The 18154-nt window shown below is 42.2% G+C and overlaps 1 protein-coding gene across 4 annotated transcripts in view; it reads right to left on the bottom strand.

The window, feature by feature from the left end:
• pot1 (protection of telomeres 1 homolog) overlaps positions 1-18154 on the bottom strand; it is a 330564-nt gene that overhangs the window by 218104 nt on the left and 94306 nt on the right. For all 4 annotated transcript variants that reach the window (XM_043709136.1, XM_043709133.1, XM_043709135.1 and 1 more), the window contains exon 6: positions 11560-11631. In XM_043709136.1, the coding sequence (XP_043565071.1) occupies positions 11560-11631 (72 nt within the window). The remainder of the gene's footprint in view (positions 1-11559; positions 11632-18154) is intronic.

Raw genomic sequence — 18154 nt, 5'->3', positions numbered from 1 at the left:
GGAAATAAATAGTGCTTTTAATTAATCAGGACATTGCCCATCTACCAACTGTTACAATCCAATACAATGAAAGCATTAAGGGCTTGCTAATGCCACAAGCAAAACAAGATGACAGGTACTTTGAAAAAACAGCTGGTATTCTGAAGTTTCTCCTCAAAATGCATATCCATGTATGTTCACTTAGAGTCTTAGAGATGTACAGCACAGAAAAAGATCCTTCGGTCCAACTCATCCATGCTGACCAGATATCCCAACCCAATCTAGTCCCACATGCCAGCACCCGGCCCATATCCCTCCAAACCCTTCCTATTCATATACCTATCCAGATGCCTTTTAAATGCTGCAATTGTACTAAACACCATCACTTCCTCTGGCAGCTCATTCCATACACATACCACCCTCTGAGTGAAAATGTTGACCCTTAGATCTCTTTTATATCTTTCTCCTCTCTCCCTAAACCTATGCCCCCTAGTTCTGGACTCCCCCACCCCAGGGAAAAGACTTTGTCTACTTATCCTATTCATGCCCCTCATGATTTTATAAACCTCTATAAGGTCGCCCCTCAGCCTCCGACGTTCTACGGAAAACAGCCCTGGTCTATTCAACCTCTCGTTATAGCTCAAATCCTCCAACCCTGGCAACATCCTTGTAAATCTTTTCTGAACCCTTTCAAGTTTTTTTTACCACATGTATCTCTGAATTCGGAGCAGGATGAGGTAATTCAGCCACTCAATCTGCTCTGTCATTTGATAAAATTCTAGCTGCTCTGACTGTAGCCTCAACTCCATATTCCTGCTTACCCCTGGTATCATTTGACCACATTGCTAGTCAAGAATTTATCCACAGCTACCTTTAAAATATTTAATGACCTCTCCCCCTTGACCGATCTCGGTGGAAGAGCGTAGACATGACCTACACGGGCTTCAGTAAGGCATTCGACAAGGTTCCCCATGGGAGACTGGTTAGCAAGGTTAGATCTCATGGAATACAAGTAGAACTAACCATTTGATACAGAACTGGCTCAAAGGTAGAAGACAGAGGGTGATGGTGGAGGGTTGCTTTTCAGACTGGAGGCCTGTGACCAGTGGAGTGCCACAAGGATCGGTGCTGGGTCCACCACATTTAGTCATTTATACAAATGGTTAGGTTATGAGCATAAGAGGTATAGTTAGTAAGTTTGCAGATGACACCAAAATTAGAGGTGTAGTGGACAGCTAAGGAGGTTACAAATTACAATAGGATCTTCATCAGATGGGCTAATGGGCTGAGGAGTGACAGATGGAGTTTAATTTAGATAAATGTGAGGTGCTGTATTTTGGGAAAGCGAATCTTAGCAGGATTTATACATTTAATGGTAAGGTCCTAGAGAGTGTTGCTGAACAAAGAGACCTTGGAATGCAGGTTCATAGTTCCTTGAAGGTGGAGTCACAGGTAGATAGGATAGTGAAGGTGACGTTTGGTATGCTTTCCTTTATCGGTCAGAGTATCGAGTACAGGAGTTGGGAGATCATGTTGAGCTGTACAGGACATTGGTTAGGCCACTGTTGGAATATTGTGCAATTCTGGTCTCCTTCCTATCGGAAAGATGTTGTGAAACTGGAAAGGGTTCAGAACCAAGGTTGTTGCCAGGGTAGGAGGATTTGAGCTATAGGGAGAGGCTGAACAGGCTGGGGCTGTTTTCCCTTGAGTGTCGGAGGCTGAGGGGTGACTTTATAGAGGTTGACAAAATTATGAGGGGCATGGATAGGATAAGTAGGCAAAGTCTTTTCCCTGGGGTGGGGGAGTCCAGAAAAAGAGGACATAGGTTTAAGGTGAGAGCAGAAGGATATAAAAGAGACCTAAGGGGCAACCTTTTCACGCAGAGGGTGGTGCGTGTATGGAATGAGCTGCCAGAGGAAGTGGCGGAGGCTGGTACACTTGCAACATTTAAAGGCATCTGGATGGGTATACAAATAGGAAGGGTTTGGAGGGATATGGGCCAGGTGCTGGCATGTGGGACTAAATTGGGTTGGGATATCTGGTCAGCATGGACGAGTTGGACTGAAGGGTCTGTTTCTGTGCTGTACATCTTTATGATTCAAAGAGAGTTCCACAGAATCCCTGACAGAAAAGAAAAATCTCGTCTTCATCTTTAACTATTTCCTAGTTCTCCCATCCTTTCTGCATCCACCCAACCAAATTCCCTCAACATCTTACTTGTTTCAATAAGGTCACCTCTCATTCTTCCAAACTCCAATGGATATCGACCCAACGTGTCTACCTTTTCCTCATGAGATAGCCCCCGATCCCAGACATAGCACAGTGAGCCAACTGAACGTTTCAATGAGGGCAAGATGTTTACTTTAATGGTGGCACAGAAAACAAGTCAGGAATCTTAATTCATAATATCCATCCACAATTCCAATAATACTATATAAAGCTCAGTAGAGCAATCAAGATTCAATTTGGCAAAACTGTCAATTAGTCACAAGCGAAAAAAAACACATCCTACTTATCCAGTTGGCTGAATGAGAAATTAAGTATTGCAGTAAAAATGCATTCAGAAAATTCCACATTAAGTGACATAATCAACAAACTTCAGAACAATCCAGAGCTATCACACAACAAGGTACAAACTAAATGATACATGTTAAATGACTCGAGATGGTCTTAACACGTCCTTGCAGTGGGGCACTCGGGAGTCGGTTTTGGATTCCGCGCACAGGATCTGGATCACTTTCGCATTGATGCATATGCAAAATCATTTGACATTTCTCAATGTCTCATAGTAATACAGCAGTCATACATCTATCACATCAATTTGAGTAAACTGCAGTGATTGCTTCAAACTTAGTGCAATGATTTTACCTATGATCATGTTTATACAGCTTTTAAGTTGTTTGTTTGGACTTGACACCAATCTCCAATATTCTTCAGCCAAATCAATTAGAGCATCTCAGGGAATAGCCAAGTTTCACTGCTGGGGGATTTTCAAATTTTAACAGTTGATTCAGTTCTTACAGTGCCAGTGTCTGTTTACAAGATGGTACCATGATCTACAAGCACTATGCAATCATAGATACTCAATATTCAACACACTGCATGTTGAATCTTTCAATATTGTCGCCTTTCTGTAATCTTTTTAGCATGAGCTGTCAATTCTCGTGGAGAATTCTCACCCAGAAGATTGCAATATGGCTCTAACCCCTTTGACTTATCTTTTTGCATATCACAACAGAGTGAGACACTGACAGACTGTGGGGGCACAACTATCCAAGCATTCATAGCAACAGAGAAGATCATCTTTGAAAACGATAAAGTCTACAACAATAATAGACATCTTTCTTTAGTACACTGCATATCGGATTATCTTGGCCGCCCCCAGCCTTCTCTCGCAAATCCACAGCCAGATGGGTTGCGAAGGCAAATAAGAGATACAGAAAAATGGATACAGAAATAGAGTGGGAGGTGCCTCCCAACTAAAAATCTGCCACTGCTAGAAATTGGCCACTTACGGACAGCTCTGCTTGAGTGCACTGGACTTTTATGTATTTGTTGTCCTGTCCTGCACTTATTACTTGATTGATACAACTGCAAAAAATGGATTGGTGCAAGTACCCATCTGTTTTCCTGCAAGAGTTTCAGCACAGTGAGTCACACAGTTAATATTTTGCTTGTTTAGATTGCTTTCCTCAGCCAGTAAATCACTGCTGCTTCTGGTTGCACTAGAACTTTGTCTTTCAGTTTGCCTTATTCAGCCTGAAACAGTGCTTTTAAACAATGGCTGCCATGAACAGCGATCCCCTGTGTCCCCGTGCATCTATTTCCTCACATGCTCTGGCAAAAAATGCCAGAGAGCTTGAGGAATAGATTTGTAGCAGCAAGTGACATGTTATCGATCAGATCTAGTGCATTCATTAAACATGCAGCAAAACAAGCTGCAATCTCTCAGAGCAGACAACACTACCTTCATTAACGCCCAGAGTCAAACAAAAAGAAGCTGATGCCCTTTACATTGTAGCCCTTCAGAATGTTAGCACTGATTCTGCTGCCTTCCAGATCAGATTAAATTGTTGCATTCAAACATGGCCCCTCACCTCAGCTGAGTTTCTTAATCTTCAAGAGTCTAGATTAAAATCTGTATCCTTTGATTACCGACTCACTTGCTCGTGGAAACTAATTAACAGATTAGAAGAGTGAGAGGTAATCTAATTGAAATGTATAGTTTCTTTTACAGGGTGTGACAGCGTAGATGCTGCGAAAATATTTCCTGGCTCCAGAAACCAGAGCACAGCCATAAGGAGCAGTAAGGAGGGGATCATTTCAGACTGAAACAATGAGAAATTTCTTCAACTAAATGACAGCACCTGGAATTCTCTATCCCAGACGGCTCTGGATGCTCTGTCAATGAATATATTTTAACACAGAGAACTAGGGACTTGAGCATTAAGGGAACGAAGGGAAATTGAGCCCATGTCGAATGAAGAAAATTATTCGAGGGGACAAATGGCCTACTCTAGCTCCGAATCTAACGTTTACATGATTTCAAGCAAGTGCAGAGCCAGGCAAAGTGCGGATAAAGAGTCAAGGTACAACAAACGGAAGATCTAGCCTAGGGTGGATGGCTAGTGTGGTTAAACAGCAGAGAGGGATAATGGTGTACACCATAAGGCACAATTATAACTAGTACGGTAGCAAAATAAAAACCATAACAATTTGCACTTGCTCTGAACCCGTCATATGTTTCTTTATTCGTTAATTTTATGACCAAGTCTAAGGGGATCAATAACTCTTCATTCCTGAAGCTGCTTTCTAACAGAGCTTATATTTTTAAAAATATGTGATTTCTTAATGTGTTATTGACAACACGCAAAGCTGGGAAGAAACAAGCCAGCCACATCTCCCGAAACACCAGGTACAGAGTTTTTCCAATTCTTTAAAGGAGGCTGATCAGTTAAAATTTTCAACATTATTCAAAGTTAATGATGCCCCGAATCCGACAATATTAACATACAACGAAACACAACCAGTTACAGGGTGGAAAATCATAAGAAACAGGAGTAAGTTGTTCAGTCCCTCGAGCCTGCTCCGCCATTCAATAGGATCATGGTGGTTCTGACACTCCTCATGTTCACTTTCCTGCCCTTTCTCATAACCCTTGATTCCCTGCCTAAACCATCCATCCCAGCCTCAAATAGACACAGGGACTCTACTGCCACAGCTCCATGTGTCAAGGAGTTCCAAAGACACTCAATCCTCAGTGAGGAGAGATTCCTCCTCATCTCCATCTTACATTGGTACCCTGGTCCTAGACTCTCCCATGTGGGGAAACATCCTCTCAGCATTTACCCTGGCAAGCCCCATAAGAATCCTATATGTTTCAATGAGATCATCTCTCATTCTCCCAAACTGTAGTGAGTAGAGCCCCAACCTTTTTAGCCTTTGTTCATAAGACAATTCCTCCATACCGGGCATCATCCTCGATGAGTAACAATTGAGAAACATACTAATTACAGGAAATGAGTTAATTAAGCAAAAGACCAGCAAAGCAAACAATGCACTATAGGACCTATTTTCTCTATATTTCAACAAAGACATCGATGTTAGTGGTGTCCCCTCTCTTGTGGATTTCTCCAGATTACTTACTAATTTAGTTACCTGACTCCTGATTCCTAGTATACTACTTCTTTGTCATTAACTTAAGATCTTCACAAACAAGTTACTGTTTAGGGTGTAGGTTTGCTCGCTGAACTGTAGGTTTGATATCCAGACGTTTCATTACCTGGCTAGGTAACATCATCAGTGGCGCCCTCCAAGTGAAGCAAAGCTGTTGTCTCCTGCTTTCTATTTATATGTTTGTACTGGATGGGGCTCCTAGGGTTTGTGGTGATGTCATTTCCTGTTGGTTTTCTGAGGTGGTGATAGATGGTATCTAGATCTATGTGTTTGTTTATGGCGTCCGCAGATTCCTCAAGAACAAACCACGACAGGCAGTCCAGACACAGCCAGAAACCCTAACCACCTTACCATACATCAAAGAAGTTTCAGAAATGACAGCCAGACTACTAAGACCCCTCGGAATCCTAGTAGCACACAAACCCACCAACACCCTCAAACAAAAACTAACAAACTTAAAAGACCCAGCACAACCCAAGGACAAAACCACAACCACAACGCCATAAACAAACACATAGATCTAGATACCATCTATCAACCCCTCAGAAAACAAACAGGAAATGACATCACCACAAACCCCAGGAACCCCATCCAGGACAAACATATAAATAGAAAGCAGGAGACAACAGTTTCGCTTCACTTGGAGGGCGCCACTGATGATGTTACCTAGCCAGGTAATGAAACGTCTGAATATCAAACCTACAGCTCAGCGAGCAAACCTACACCCTAAACCTCAACCTGAGCTACAAACCTTGCAGCAAGTTCCTGTGATATGGTCTTCCCCTAAAACAGTCTAGAGGGCTTTATCTGTTCACTAACAGACACAACTAGTAATGGAGTATTACCTATTAGCTGATTAGAATTTCAGGGCACCATTCACTCTCCACCTCTCGTGCTGCTCTTTGTTATTGACCAGCACAATCTACTCTGATAATGATGATTGCACTTGACCTGCAGTAGCTTCTTTTGACAATGTACTTTTTTTACACCTTTCTTTGCAACAGTTAAATTCTTGCATCTTGATCTCTCTCTCTGCCTTTGATGGGACCAAAGAGATTTTGCTCCATCACGTCTCTCATAATTAAAACTAACAACCATTAGCTCCAACCTTTGTCCAACCCTTTGTCTTTACCATTATCATTTACTCTTCTGATCTCAAATCAAATTCCTGTATCGTTAAAAATGTTCCATGCTTCTAATCCCTCAAACTTTCCAAACACAAAGTTAGAAAACTGTTCCTGTGTATTCATTAAATTCATCAAACATTTCTCTCCATCTGCACAGATTGCTAATGCCGAATCTGCCTTTTACTTCTGGCTCTCAACTTCTCTCTCTATTTTTTTTAATTTCTATTGTTAGCAAATTTCCTGTGGCGACTGCCTCCTAAACTTGCTTTCTTTCCATTCCAAACCCAGTGGCCTGCATTTTCCCATCCTCTCTGGCACCCACATTTTGTTGAAAGAGTTTATCACTCATGAACCGATTCTTCCAAAACTAAAAACAAAAAATAACTGCCTGCAAGCTCCACTTTTCTCCAAAGAATCCACTGGCTTTGAAAAGAAATACAAACTTGGTATCACTTAAACACAGCTTCATGGTTTGACTCGGTGCTCTACGGATGACTGTTGATATAGAGCTACATGTTCAACACCATATTTCCTTCAACACTATAATTCCAAACAAACTCATCTCACCATGTTGGCTCAGTGGTTAGCACTGCTGCCTACAGTGCCAGGGACCTGGGTTCAATTGCAGCCTGAGGTGACTGTGCAAATTCCACACAGACATTCTCCCAGTGTCTGAGTGGGGTTCCTCTGGGTGATCCGGTTTCCTCCCACACTCCAAAGATGTTCAGGTTAGGTGAATTGGCCATGCTAAATTGCCCGTAGCGTTCAGGAATGTGTAGGTTAGGTGCATTAGTCAGGGTAAATGTAGAGTAATTGGGTAAGGGAATGGCTTTGGGTGGGTTACTCTTTGGAGCATCAGTGTGGGCTTGTTGGGCTGAATGGTCTGTCTCCACAATGTAGGGATTCTATAAACTTCGAGACCTAGGTCTTGGCAAGATCCTCTTTAATTGGATCCTCAACTTTATGACTCACAGACCACAAACAGTAAGAATAGGCAACGACACCTTCTCCACCATAATCCTCAGCACCAGTGTCCACAAGGCTGTGTATTCACTCCTTATATGCTCATGGCTATGTGGCCAAATTCCGCCCCAACTCCATTTACAAGTTTGCTGACGACACCACTGTTGTAGGGCGGATCTCAAAGAATGACGAGGCAGAATACAGAACGGTGATAGAATGCTGAGCGGCATTGTGCAAAGACAACAATCTCCCCATCAACGTCAAAAAAATGAAGGAGCTGCGTGGAGGCCATGCCCCCGTCTGCATCAGTGGTGCTGAGGCAGAGGTGGTCAAGAGCATCAAGTTCCTGGGAGTATGATCATCAACAACCTGTCCTGGTCCACCCACACTGATGCAGTGGTCAAGAAAGCACACCAGCATCTACTTCCTCAAGAGGCTAAGGAAATTTGGCATGTCCACAAGGACACTTATCAATTTTTATTGATGCACCATAGAAAGCATCCTATCTGGATGCATCACAGCTTGGTTTGGCAACTGCTGCTCCCAAGACCATAAGAAAGTAGAGAATATTGAACACTGGCCAGTCCATCTCACAAAGCAGCCTTCCATCCATTGGCTCCATCTATACTTCCTACTGCCGGGGGGAAGCAGCCAACACAATCAAAAACCCCTCCCATCCTGTTTATATCTCTTCCACCTTCTTCCATCAGACAGAAGATATAAAATTTGCATTCACATATGAACAGATTCAAGAACAGCTTCTTCTCTACTTTTAATAGACTTCTGAATGGACACTTCAAATTTTAAATTTAATGTTGATTTCGCTTGTTGTGCACCTTCTCTGCAGATGTAACATTGCATTCTGAAACTCTGGTTGTGGTTAGGTTGTCAGCCATTTCCACTGAAAGAACAGGAAGAAAACCTGTGATAAGTCAAATCTCAAGACTCTTCATGAGATGAGCAAAACCATGCTTCTTGTCATAGAACAGCACCAATCATTTGTCATGGAGTGAGGCCTCACTAGCATGTCAACTCACAGGCAAGCTATCACCCGGATATTGGGATCTCTCTGGATAAGAACATTCAAACCCTGTACATATAGCTAAGTGTGTGACAAAGTTAAATGTGCTGTCCATTAGATATTAAATGAAGTTGATGCGGCAAATGAAAAATCAGCAAATGTAAAGTGAAAGTCACTACAGAGTGGGAGTTCCACCATTGAGTTTGTAAGCTGTTCTGAAGAACAAGGTGAATATTTGACAACAGTTTGAAAAGCAGGCTCTCTCTCCAGCAAGAAAGGTGAGAAGGGGGCCTGCCAACGTCTGCACTGAAGAACATCTGTTAACGTGGTTCAAGGCAGCTCAAACAGAGAATATTTCCAACTCCGAACCAATCCTGCAGGATCAGGAAGTCACCCTGACGAAGACGCTTACAGCCAATTCCAGACAAGGCATGGCATTGTCATCAACAGTTTGCACTGAGGGTGGGTCAGCACCGAGAGATGACTGGTTCACCCAAAGTCCAAGTACGCACCAAAGCACACTTCTCAACGTGAATGAAACTAAACTGTCTGACCGCCTTGCACCCAATCACTCTTGAACGCTTAAAGACGAAATGGCACAAAGCAAAGTAAGGGAAGCATCACTCCTGTGATCTGTGCCAACATGGATGGCACTGAAAGATCTTTGCCTGGCATGCTGTGCTTTCCAGGCTCCTGCTTGTCTACTTTAGATTCCAGCATCTCCAGATTTCTTTTGTCTCTTACTAATTATGAAGTCCAATAAGCTACACTGCTTTGTGAATGTCAGAACTATCCTCTGCAATTCAGAGGCCGAAGTCCCTGGATGGCCCGCAGCTTTTTTGCAGATCAAGAGAGTGGGCAGAATGCATCAATGGAAGAAAGTGAAGGTTCTCACCATTATGGAGACTTATCCTGATCTTGCTGGCAGTGAGCGGCAGGCTGTGGTGTTCACCTCTCCAAACCATGGCCAACCTCCAGCCAATGAATCAGGGGATGATTCGGAACCTCACAAAACAACTGAAGCTGATCTCGCAGGTTATTGACAAGAACCTAATGCTCTCGTCACATTCATGATGGAGGAGGCATGCAGCAAGACATAGGGAATCACAATTTCCAACTACTCCTGCCATGCTGGATCCAAACAGGCTATAGCTACTCAAGAAACCAGTCACAAAAAAGGTGCAGGGTGAGGCCAACCAGCTCTTATCCCTCGCTCGTTGGAGGCTGGCATGGGGGTTGCTGCAAACTGAGCAGGAGAAAAGTACAGTGAAGTAAACACCACCACACGTTGCACAACAGAGCTGGCCAGGAGAGGCAACCGTAGAGATAGTCCATCCTACAGCCACAGAGCCTGATGGTCTCACTGAAACCTGCCTGCTGCTCTGCTAAAGCTGCCAAAGCAATAGAGATGCTTTAGGATTTAACAGTGCAGCAAGAAAACAGGGAAAAAAAAACAAATGTCAACTGCACAGAAGACATGGCAAAGTTTATCACACCTGTCCAAAGTCAACATATCATGCAGAGAAAGATTACTAAGCTTTTTCGGGGTGGCACGGTGGCTCAGTGGTTAACACTGCTGCCTCACAGTGCCAGGGATTCCACCCTCGGGCGACTTTCTCCCCGTGTCTGCGTGGGTTTCCTCTGGTTTCCTCCCACAATCCAAAGACGTGCAGGTTAGGCAGATTGGCCATGCTAAATTGCCCATAGTGTTCAGGGATGCGTAGTTTAGATGGATTAATGATGGGAAATGTAGGGTTACAGGGATACGGTAGGTTGGGGTGGGGTACTCTTCGGAGAGTCGGTGTGGATTCGACGTTTCCAATGGTCTGCTTCCACACTGTTGGTATTCTGTGATTCTAACTCTCAATGATTTTCAATGCGTTTTACTGTACAAGGTCAGGCCATTGTAAGGTGTGAACCAGTAGAAAAATAAAGACTTCTTTTTAAACAATCTTACTCAATCCCTATGCTTCCCTTTTCTTTTAATTTTTGCAGGCTAATTGTCTTACCGAAGAAGTCTTTCGGATTATCATGAAGCTCCACAAACTTGCGAGTGGACCAATGTAGTTTGACCAACTGCGATTGATGTACACTTTAACTATACAGTGCTAGGACTTAAAATTCTTTGTGTCTTACAATTTTATTTCTGAAACGTTTGTGAGTTGTCGGGTGTAAAGAGGCCCCCTAGGAGCATTAGTGACTGCATAGAGCAGCTTAATGATTTGTTTCTGTGCTGTAATTTCGAGACCGTTTTCCAAGAGGTAGCTGCAAGAGTCATTCCGTTTGGCTGCAGAACTTTAGAGGCACTGAAAAATTTAGGGAAAGAGCTCTTTGCAGAATTTATCAGCTCAGTATTTCAGATAACTTAATGTGCCCTGAACGTAGTTTGTAAAATGTTTGTTATAATAGCTGGAATGGGAGACATCATGCAGAAATTGCACTGAAAATGTACATCAAACAGAATAACAGGTTTATTCCATCACGAAAGTTTTCCCTTTAGACACTTCCTGTTGTATTCAGTGTATTCTTTCATTGAACTAGTTTCCATGGCAACAAATGCCGAAAGAGTTTGCTTTTCAAACCGTGGTATATAGTTAAATATTCCTCTTTGATTAAAGAGGGGTCTGGATCACAAAAGGCTTGACAATTTCTGGGACATCCGATAGTTAAAAGACTTTAGTGAATGTAAATACAACTTCTGTCTTACTTTGTCCAGAAGTGCCCCTTTTAAACCTGCAGTTCACAATTCTGATTAATCAATTCATTGATATCATGAACAACAACAAGGATTACCTTAGACCTTTCAATGATCGGCAGATTAACATTATGAGCTGCTGTTGGTTCTTTCATCGATTTGGCATATACCTAGAATAAAAGACAATGAAAACTTGTTGGTTCCTTTTCAACTCTAAGCACACTGTAGAGATTGAATAACGCTGTTTTTGCTGACTCTAAATGGAATGATAATGGATTATTCAGCATCATTTCATATACTTGTGTTGTCCAAATCATTCCCAGATTACATTTGAAGGGCAATTACACTGGTACAAATGATAAAACAGCTTGCCAGTCAGTCCGTAAGGCTTCAAGATCAAGACAGGCAAGAAGTGTTTTCAAGGCATTCTGGAAGAAATGCTTACTGTGGATGGAAACAAGCATTCACATGGGAACAGGAAATACAAAACACGCATTTAAATAATTATTTAGAATTTACAGCAAAACAAACTAGCCATCCCCACTAAGTGTTATTCTGCTATACACAAGCATTTAACACTGTCAGCATATCCTTCTATTACTTTCTCCCTCATGCACTGATCAACATTTCCTTTAAATCATCTGATGCTATTTAAAAAAAAAAGACTCCCTGCAAGCACCATAGTCTCATGACTCTCTGGCTAAACAGGTTTCGCCTGATATCCCTACTCGGCTTATTTATGACTCGAGGAGAAAGTGAGGACTGCAGATGCTGGAGATCAGAGCTGAAAATGTGTTGCTCATGCCCGAAACGTCGATTCTCCTGCTCCTTGGATGCTGCCTGACCTGCTGTGCTTTTCCAGCAACACATTTTCAGCACTTATTTATGACTCTGTTAATGATCCATTCTGAACTCCTTCAGTTCTCTGGCAGAAACATGTTTAACATGTCAAACCATTTCGCAATTTTAAGTTGGGCCTTCCTTTTTCAAGGGAGAAAATCACCACAATCTATTCAGTCCTTCTTTTATTAGACATTAGTTCTGGCATCATCCTTGTCAATATTTTTGCTCCTGCCTCAGCGCAGAGAAAAACAGCACCAAAAAAAACCAATGAACTGTGGATGCTGAAGATCCAAAACAAAAACAGAAATTGCTGGGGATACTCAGCAGGTCTGGAAGTATCTGTTTAGATTCCCGACAGTGTGGAAACAGGCTCTTCGGCCCAACCAGTCCACACAGGCACTCTGAAGAGTAATCCACCCAGATCCATTTCCCTCTGACTAATGTACCTAACACAATGGGTAACTTATGGCATGGTCAATTCGCCTGACCTGCACATCTTTGGACTGTGGGAGGAAACCGGAGCACCCGGCGGAAACCCACGCAGACACGGGGAGAACGTGCAAACTCCACACAGACAGTCGCCCGAGGCTGGAATCAAACCTGGGACCCTGGTGCTGTGAGGCAGTAATACTAACCACTGAGCCACCGGAGTCTGTTGAGAAAAGGTGGAGTTAACATTTCAAGTCCAGTGACCCTTCTGTAGAACTGCACATAGTCTTCTAAGCAGAGTGCTAAGTTAGTTTAATATAGGTTATATCTTTTTCCTTTCTACACCTCTTGAAATGAACTCTGGTGCTTTGTTTCTTTGCCAATGATCTTGTCAGCCTTATTAATAATGGAGTGTTGATAGCATATCGCACCGTATTATTATTGGTCATTTTTTGGTAGTGTTTCACTCGTCTGCAGTTGTTCAACCTAATCATTCAGGCATCAGGATTCATCTCAAGGACAAAGACAATATACTGAAAGGATTTTTCTAACATTCTGAAGATCATTGCTGTGGTTGTGAGTATAAAGCAGCCAATACTGCACAGGCTATTCCATATGTGGCACTGAAGCATTTTCATACTGAAAACACTGTCCTCACACTCTGACATACAAAGAGAGAACACTCGTATCAAATATCTAACAGCTTTCTCTAATAACAACTACAAGACCAAATCCGGACTCTGAACTGTTCGGTCAAGGAGAGTCGTATGTTTGTGTCTGCATTAATAATGTCTTACCAAGGCTGACCTGAGGAACAGACCAAACATTTATCAAACAATATTTGGCAACTAATTTTCATTACTCAGCCAACTTGGTAAGCAAAGGTAATCAGGAACTGTCACATCGAATTTAGCCTGTCATGTACATAAAACACCAAGCAGGAGCATACCAAGACTTCTTTAATTTTAATTAGATGCATAGTCATCTGGACCAGGTATCAGATCATAGCCATTGTTTCCATTTTGTTTGTAGACAACAGTTTCTCAAAATGAATCTGCATTTGCAGATTCTCCAGACTCCTCTTTTGTTTCTTAACTTGTCCTATGCCACTCCTTTCAACCTTTCACCATTATGTTCATTGTCACTCCGACCTTTCACAGTATCATGGACCAACTTGCTTGTTTCCCAACCCCTATTTATCTTACCTCTGTACTTAGTTGAACTCTGTTGGATCTGTTACATTTTCCAGTTCTGGAAAGATATTATCATTCTCAAATATTAATTTTGTTTTTCCCTCCAAAGTTAGCACTTGAACTTGCGTTTTTCCAACATTTTCTGTTTACATATCAAATCTGCAGAATCTAGAGCATTTCACCTTCCTTTACATCTCTTTTTGATAAATGCTGGCTAGGAATTCACAGTCAGAGTAACAGACAGACAGAAAGACAATCTATCATTATTATAACACAGGATACCTGCGAGCAATTTCTTAAGTATGTATGTGTACAATTAAACTTAGAACTCATTTTAAATATTCACGGTTAAATAATTTAAGGCAGAAGCTGATAGATTTGTGATTACTAAGGCAATTAAAAATTACTGGTGGTACACAGGAATGCACAGTTGCGGTTAAAATCAGAACAGCCATGAGCTTTCTGAATCACAGAACAAGCACAGAGGGTTAAGTGACCTTATCTTGTTCCTTGTTTCTCATTGTCAGAGATAACTGCTTTCTTTCAGCGTGTGTTGCACTTTTCTACATTAGACCCAGCAGTGAAATGAGTGAAATGGTAAGAACTTGCTAGATCTACATGAAAATAGTTGAAAAGGCTAAATGTAGTGCATTCAAGAATATATAAACAACAAAATGAGTGATAACTACTGCTGAAAAAATCTCTTCTGAATTGAAAAGTTAATTTGACAAGATCAAGTTCATTTCCTCAGATAGAAATTAAAGTTGGAGATTTTATCTGTTTTGTTTCTCTTCATTTTTTTTTAATAAAACACATTTACGGATGAGGGTGCCACTGGCCAGGCCAGCATTTATTGCCCGTCCGTAATTACCCAGAGGGCAGTTCAGGGTCAGCCACATTGCTGTGGGTCTGCAGTCACATGTAGGCCAGACCAGGTAAGGATGGCAGTTTCCTTCCCTAAAGGACATTACTGAACCAGATATTTCTGACAGTCAACAATAGATTCCTGATCATCAGTAGATTCTTAACTCCAGACTTTTTATTTTAATTGAATGCAAATTCCACCATCTGCCATAACTGGATTTGAACCCAGGTCCCCAGATCATTACCTGACTCTCCAGATTAATGGACTAGCGATAATACCACTAGGCTGTTGCTTCCCCTAATCCCACCAGTATTTCCCAAAGTTTATGTGCTTTAAAATGAATTATTAATCAATATATTTTTCCTGTTTTATCGTTCCTGATTTTGACTCTCTCTGTCTCAATGAAGATTCTTCCACTGGATTGGCTGATGTGCCACACTGTTTTGGGGCTTGCTTGTCTCAGTCAAAGATCCCAAAACAGGTCATCATAATGGACTGAATTAGAAAAAAAACTTCATGTACAAACATATAAACAATTTCTTGGCAAATATTGGCAAGGTGTCCAGTCAATGCCATTACTTCATTCCAAGAATTAAATCAAAGCCAATACCTTCTAATTCCAAACAAAGTTCTTTGGAGGCTTTCAGCCCAATTAATTGAGCTGCTATTTTCTCTCTCAAAGCTAATGATAAGCATGCAATGTGTTTGTGATTCTACTTTGGTCCATTCTGGAAACTGGTCTAACGAAGTGAAAGGATTACGTAGCAATAAAACCCTATAAAAAAGGATTTTTCAAAAATGACCAATAGGACCACTGGTGATTGCTTGAAAATTCCCAGCCAAATCAGGCCTGAAAATTCCTGTAGGTAGTCTTGGTCCCATTTCTGGAAACAAGCACGAGTGAGGTTAAGTTCTACTTAACCAATTTTTAATTTAACTGTTTGGACACGTGATGACGTATTCAAATCCAGACCTTCTGGCCACTAGGGACACTAGTCCTCTGCTACAATAGTTCATTAAGTTCTACTATTTGTGTACTGGTGCTAAAGTATTTTCAGAGATATTGGAAGAATGGTAATTAACAAACCATAAACAGAGTTTACGTGATGCATTGGTGAAACTGCACATCCAACAGGACTTGCTCAGAATTAGTAAATGACCCAATATGAATGATGTGTACCCATTAGGAGAGCCTTCAACTGAAAGTCGAGCCATTTTCAGGCACTTTATTTACAAGTTAACCTTCTTTGTCAGACAGCTTTGGTTGTTTTATCAGTCTTGTAACCCCTTGCCAGTTGTATGAAATTAATCAGTAATTAATTAAGCTCAGCTTAAAAATGAATTTGAATTTGAAGGGCAGTCTCCAGTAATGTCCATGGCAGGAACTGCTGATCAAAAATATTTGAGAAGAGACTGGCCAGTAAGGTACAGTGGCTTCTAATAATAAAACATTTTTCAAATGCTTTGTACAAGTTCAATAATTTGGCTGCTTTTTGAAAATACTGATTTTACTATATCAGATGAAGAAACATCTCCCAAGGTTTGGAGAAGTCCATTATATGAGCACGTCCATTTTGGATTCGGCCTAATTGCTTGCATCACTAATCACAGAATAGATTCATAGAATCCCTAAAGCGTGGAAACAGGCCATTCGGCCATTAAGTCTATACTGATCCTCCAATAGCATCCCACCTCGACCCACCTCCCTATCTCATCCCTGTAACCCTGCATTTCCCCATGGCTAATACACCTAGCCTGCACATCCCTAGACACTATAGGCAATTTAGCATGGCCAATCCAGCTAACCTGTACATCTTCGGATTGTGGGAGGAAACCCACGCAGACATGGGGAGAACGTGTAAATTCCACACAGACAGTCGCCCGAGGTACGAATTGAACCCGGGTCCCAGGCGCTGTGAGGCAGCAGTGCTAACCATTGAGCCATCAGGCCGCCCTAAACGGATGGGACTACCAGAACTCTGATACAGCTCTAAAATGAACTAATAAATTAAATCAGTGCAAGACATCCTGGATTTTAACAGCCACCATGGGGACTGTAACGTGCTTTGCCTGTGAAATACAGAATTCTTAGACGATTCTTCAACTTCTCCATCCACTGTTCAAGGTTAATCCAGATTGTTCACAACTTCAGTATTTGTTCAACTATGAACTGAGCCTCCTAACTCACATTCTCTACATCCAGAAGCTTATCTGCCCCTGAAGCCTTCATTCATGTCTTTGTCCCAGTGCACTCCTTGGGCAGGCTCCCATCCTTCACCATCTGCAGCACGTTCTATTTACCCAACAATATGAGCTCTCAAAGTTAAAATTCTTCTGCTGATTATTAAATCCATCCCTTGGCCAAACTACAGCCCATCTCTGTAATCTTCTCTGGTGACATACCTACATTTTCCATTCTTCCAGTTCCAGACTTCAGCACACTTTCCGAACGCCTCTCCTTCCCTCACCAATGCCACCCATTGGCTCCTTTAGTTGTCATGCATTCTCATGAATTCCTTTCCTAAATCTGTTTCTCTATCCCACCACCTTTCAAGATCCTCCTTAAGCCCTACTTATTCGACCCAAGTTTTGGTCACCCTTCATGGTCTCGTCTTCTTGCCTTAGTACCCACTTTATATTCCTCATTGAAGAGTCTGATCATTTATTTGTATTTTGCCCGATAACTGTACTGTTGAGCACTGTAAATCAGAGGACTCTGGTCACTGCACTGGTGGCAAGAAGAACTTTGATAATACCATTTAAGTACCACTTTGGAGGCGCGGTGGCTCAGTGGTTAGCACTGCTGCCTCACAGCACCAGGATCCAAAGTTCAATTCCAGCCTCAGGCGACTGCCTGTGTGGAGTTTGCACATTCTCCCCCGTGTCTGCAGGGGTTTCCTCCGGGTGCTCCGGTTTCCTCCTATAGTCCAAAGATGTGCACATCAGGTGAATTGGCCATGTTAGATTGCCCATACTGTTAGGTGCATTAGTCAGAGGGAAATGGGTGTGGGTGGGTTACTTATCAGAGCGTCGGTGTGGACTAGTTAGGCCTGTTTCTATACTTGAGAGCTTAAAAATGTGTTGCTGGAAAAGCGCAGCAGGTCAGGCAGCATCAAAGGAGAAGGAGAATCGACGTTTCGGGCATAAGCCCTTCTTCAGGAATGAGGAGGGTGTGCCAAGCTGGCTGAGATAAAAGGTAGGGAGGAGGGACTTGGGGGAGGGGCGTTGGGAATGCAATAGGTGAAAGGAGGTTAAAGTGAGGGTGATAGGCCGGAGTGGGGTGGGGGCGGAGAGGTCGGGAAGAAGATTGCAGGTCAAGAAGGGGGTGCTGAGTCTGAGGGTTGGGACTGAGAAAAGGTGGGG

Source organism: Chiloscyllium plagiosum, chromosome 19, assembly GCF_004010195.1.
Source record: "Chiloscyllium plagiosum isolate BGI_BamShark_2017 chromosome 19, ASM401019v2, whole genome shotgun sequence".
Lineage (NCBI taxonomy): Eukaryota > Metazoa > Chordata > Chondrichthyes > Orectolobiformes > Hemiscylliidae > Chiloscyllium > Chiloscyllium plagiosum.
Note: the sequence above shows the minus strand (reverse complement) of the source record. Positions and strands in the feature narration are given on the sequence as shown.